General features: G+C 32.2%; 1 protein-coding gene across 1 annotated transcript; it reads right to left on the reverse strand.

Annotated features, from left to right (window-relative positions):
• Window positions 1–1,855: 1,855 nt before the first annotated feature.
• Window positions 1,856–4,507, reverse strand: LOC145067240 (putative glucose-6-phosphate 1-epimerase). Its single transcript, XM_079014425.1, has 8 exons — window positions 4,364–4,507; window positions 4,043–4,117; window positions 3,882–3,938; window positions 3,633–3,793; window positions 3,366–3,506; window positions 3,176–3,278; window positions 2,988–3,087; window positions 1,856–2,151 (listed from the first exon to the last, which is right to left on the reverse strand). Exons 1-8 carry the CDS (start codon window positions 4,505–4,507, stop codon window positions 1,958–1,960), a joined length of 975 nt encoding a protein of 324 aa, XP_078870551.1. The 3' UTR covers window positions 1,856–1,957.
• Between the last annotated feature and the right edge of the window lie 268 nt (window positions 4,508–4,775).

The following is a 4,775-nucleotide window of genomic DNA, read 5'->3' on the forward strand; positions in this document are numbered from 1 at the left end:
AGATCTAATTATCCTTAATGACTTAATGGATAACGTTTCTAACTTTCTCCATTAGGACATCAACGTAGAGGAATATCTATAACCCTAAGTCCTTTAAGTCCTTCAAAGGTTAAGTCCTTGTGCATGGACTCAAGTACTCCAAACATGACTCCTTTTTCGCATTCCTCATAAGCATAATGATGATTGGAGTGTCATAGCATGGTCCAGAGTTCCTCAAACTCCAAGAGCGTCCATGAGTGGGACCAAAATCATTCAAAATGAGCTCAAACTTGAATCTAAAAGAACAAAAGTAAAGGTATGAACTTTATGCCTTAAATGACTTAGAAATCTGAAGAAGAGAATGGATCCAAGCTAGCTCTTTGATTCCTTGCACCAAAAATGAGGTTCCTCCTTCCTTAAGCTTCACCAAAATCCAAAGAACAAGCTCTCAATAATCAAACAAGTTCTCAATCATGCATGGAGGCTAGAGTTTTGTGTTGGAAGGTTGGAGGCTGAAGACAATGACCTAATCCATGAGTTTAAGCCCTTAAATATGGAGGAAACCCTAAATTTCATGGGCTTGGGCTGCAGCGTTACCACGTCGTGGCCATCCTCTTCCCATGTTGTGGCGACCAATTAAAACGTGTTCTTCATTAAGCAACGTACCAAATCATGGTCATCAGCCTACCACGACGTGGTATGCCTGGCCAGCAAACCCCAAATCTGATTTAAGCCCAATATCACTCTAAGCCCAAAGTATTAATACTAAGCCCAAGAACCTTATTTCCTGAGTTCCAAACACGAGACCTTCTTCCAGATCAATTATCGCTCGAACCTTCAAGTTAAGATTATCTCAAAACATGGTGTTACAACAAGGTCATCAATGAAGGCAGAATGTTGTGTTGTTGCCTAAAACACAACTAAAGTTCAATGGATTGTTTCACTTCTACATGAACTTGGCTATAAATCTAATTTTACCTCAATCATTTTATGTGACAATTTAAGTGTCACCCATTATTCTACGATATGCCACTCAAGAATGAAACATTTGGCTATTGATTTCTACTTTGTTCGCAAAAATATTCAAGAAGGGTCTATACGCATCCCACATATCAAATGAGATGATCAACTCGCAGATGTTCTAACCAAACCATTGTTAAAACACTGCTACAACAATCTTTTATCCAAGATTGGACTTTTCTAACGATCATCCATCTTGTAGGAGCATATTAACACATATCACGTTTTTATTTATGTACATTCGTTCACTTTTGAATTGTAAATATAGATAGAATCAATCACATAGAATGAGTCTTATAATTAGCTATAACAACTCTTCTAAGAAAGGATCCCTATTTATCCTTGATTCATTATATTGAAATACTAAACCTTTTGGTAAATCTTCTTATACAGAGGTTAAACTGAAAACAATATTTTGGTGGTTAAACCTTCAAAAACAAATTATAATGGTTTTATAGAACCTGGTCTATTTTTAATTATATTTTATGGTTTTACAAAAAACACTTATTTGAAAAAGACAAAATACAAGTCATTTTTATTTTTATAAAATTACCAAAGTTACAGAGATTATTTAACATATAGATAAAGTCATTTTCTCAAATACTCAACACAAATGATAAATTAATAACCCCACAAACTCAACTTACAAAGGAGCAGCAATACAAGATCAACATTTTCTGTGGTATCATAGTTTCTAATTCAGAATTGTGGCGCAGTTTTAATTATAAGGGTAAAATTGAAAAGTTTCTTTTTATTATTTTTGTTTCTAGTTTAATTTTTTGTGTTAGAGTCAAATTCCTTATGTTAACCTCCATTTTAGTATTAGACTAGGATTCTAATTTGGTTAGCATAAATATGTTATTAATCATACTTTTTAATCATTCCAGAAACTAAGTTTTTCCATTTAGTCTGTATTCCCCTGTTCATTCTTTCTTCTTCCCTGTTGTTTTGTTTATGTTTAAAGGACATGCACTTCTAAACCTACAGTAACAGCAACAGCAGAGAGGTTTTGACTTGCTTTCCATTCTTGACCAGGGTTTAGTATAACAGGCTTTCCAATTGCTAATGCCTCCACAGCAACCATACTTTTGTAGTCATCAGGTCCTAAGTCATCAACAGTCTTTGATTTCTCCTTCCATGGATTCCACACCACTATTGCACAACAAAAAGTTATAAAATAAGTTCTAGTGTAAATTACATTTTTAGTCCTTTAGTATAGTTGATTTTAAAAAAAGAAAAAAAATTAACAATCTAAACTAAAAGTCTTAAACAACTTTTCGTTTTTGTCTCGGTAGTAAAAAGTTTTTTTCAATGTTTTAAAAACCGGTTTGAACCGGCCGGTCGTACCAGTTGGACCGGGAATTGGAGGAGGAAGCGGTTCAACTATTACCAGTTTTATATTGATTTCTGAACCGGATTGAACCGGCCGGTTTTTAGAAAAACCCGGTTGAACCGGTCAAAATAAACCGGTTAAACCGAATAAAAACAATGAAAAAGAATCATTTACATAATAAACTTTGGTGATTTTTTTTCAAATCGATTTTGTTTTCTCTAAATAAAATCATATGACAAATATTATAAAGTTTTTTTATGTGTTTATATTCATCTAAAACTATATTCTGTTTCGATATTATATTTTATTTTTCTTTTTAACGTATATAGATTAATGTAAAACACTAAAACTTATGGTTATGTGTTATTTTAGTGTATTTGGATTCATCTACAATTTATTTTTATGTATATTTAATGTTTGAACTTGTAAACATCAAATTCATGAATTATATATGTCTATATGTGTAGGAAAATACAAAAAAAAAAAAAAACATGAAAAATATAGAAACCTGTTTACCCGTCAGTCGAACCGGTTAAACCGGTTGAACCGGAAACTGGTCACCATACCGATTCAACTAAAAAACTGGTTTTTAAAATATATTTTTTTTTTCATCAAAATATTGGATCTTCTATGTAAATAATATTAAAAATCTCACCAGCATCGGGAAGTCCATCTTTCTCAATGGAAACCCTTTGTTTCTTTTTATTATCAAGAATTGCAAGCTTTTTTGGTGTGCCGAGATAAATCCTGTCAGTCTGGGTAAATAATTGATATTAGTTAAAGCCTAACCTAACCATGGTAAAGTAAAACAATCAAAGCCAGAGAAGTGGTAACTTTTGTTACCTCTGAATTAATGGTTATTATATCCCGTGTATCTTTAAATTTTGTCCTGTTTTTTGTATTGTCAAGATAATCAAGTTTCCCCAATCCTTCAACTCGAACTTCACTACAAATATAAATATCAAAATGCTCAGTTTAAAAGTTAAAACCATTTTTTTTATAATTACCAATTAATATATATTTACCAATTTACCTGATATTTGAAACAGCAAAATAGTTGTGATATGCAAATGTAAAATTAAATGGCTTTTTATCAGTGTTTGTATTTTTGATCCGAGATGTCATCGTCACCTCTCCTTTAAGTCCAAGAGTAATCCTCAGTCTATACTCAAACCTACAAATACAGATATAAATAGAAAAAATTAAATATCAATGAGAAGAAAAAGCATAAAGTAAATAAGATAAAAAAAAAAAAAAAAAAAAAAAAAAAAAAAAAAAAAAAAGTCAATAAAGTACGTACCTGTTAGGCCATATCTTCAAATCATCTTCTGTGGACTTAAGTAACAAATCAACAAAAACTTCATTAATGGGTTTGGATTGAAGAGGACGGGAATTGTTCTCCTTGGTCCATACTCTGTTTCTAGCAAATCCATGGGATTTAAGAGGGCCAATATTTGAAAACTGTATCAATGAAGAAGGTGAATGTGATTAAATAAATTAAAAAAAGAAAGTGAATTAAACAGTAGAAAGACAGATGCAATGCACATACTTGAGGAAAGATGATAGGAATTCCCCCTCGTATTGCTTTTGGGGGGCTAAAGGTTGCCTTCATAAACACATGAAGTTCTAGATTATTGAAGAGAAAAAAAAAATACAAGTGTTTAATAGGAGTATGATTCATCAAAATAGGAATCCCGATAGCTGATATACCTTACTACTGAGAAAAAGCAACTCTTTTCCTTGATCATTTTTCCAAGATGTTACATGAGCTCCATACAGATACACCTGAAATTTGCAGAATAGAAATGTTAAACACCATTAAAAGTATGTGAAATTCTTCAGAGCACAAATCTATCCTAAATTGAAGGGTTACAGATTTGTGGATCTTTTCCGTTATGAGTAAGATCGAATGAATATGTGACATAATATGATTGATTAATGATAACATCCAGCAACAAGTAAAGTATATAGAGTTAGATTACAATACGCGAGCAAATCAGAGAGAAATTAGGGAGTTCGTCTTCTACATACATCTACAGTACTTCCATGGGTTTGACGGAGTACGAGTTTGTCTAGGCCATTGATGCCTTTAGTGATCTCAACAGATGCTAAGGTTGGTTGCAACTGCACCCATAAAACAATGGATATCGTTACGTATAATAAATAGGAAATCATTGCAAAAAAGCAAATACAGATTAAACTCGAGAAAGAGAAATACTGAAATAGTAATACTAGTGCGTAATTAGTGCAACCTGTTAGTGGATCGTATTATTTGTATTCTTGTATAGACAGCCCACATTTGTTTAGCCCATTGTATTCGGCCCTTTTTTTTTATGTATTTTGTATATATTTTTTAAGCATGAATAGAATGAGGTCACAAGGTAATATTATTAAAATTGCATGTTATCAGAACCGTAAAACTTTTTTCCAAAAACCCTAGTTC

This window comes from Lactuca serriola, chromosome 8 (genome assembly GCF_051521515.1).
Source record: "Lactuca serriola cultivar US96UC23 chromosome 8, Lser_US96UC23_V15, whole genome shotgun sequence".
NCBI classification, from domain to species: domain Eukaryota; kingdom Viridiplantae; phylum Streptophyta; class Magnoliopsida; order Asterales; family Asteraceae; genus Lactuca; species Lactuca serriola.

Excerpts from the sequence above, each read along its gene's own strand:
- LOC145067240 (XM_079014425.1), bottom strand. The coding sequence starts at position 4,507 with ATGATTTCCTATTTATTATACGTAACGATATCCATTGTTTTATGGGTG. Across the intron at positions 4,118-4,363 it reads CCCATGGAAGTACTGTAGAT|GTGTATCTGTATGGAGCTCA; the intron begins GTATGTAGAAGA and ends TGCAAATTTCAG. Across the intron at positions 3,939-4,042 it reads TGCTTTTTCTCAGTAGTAAG|GCAACCTTTAGCCCCCCAAA; the intron begins GTATATCAGCTA and ends GTGTTTATGAAG.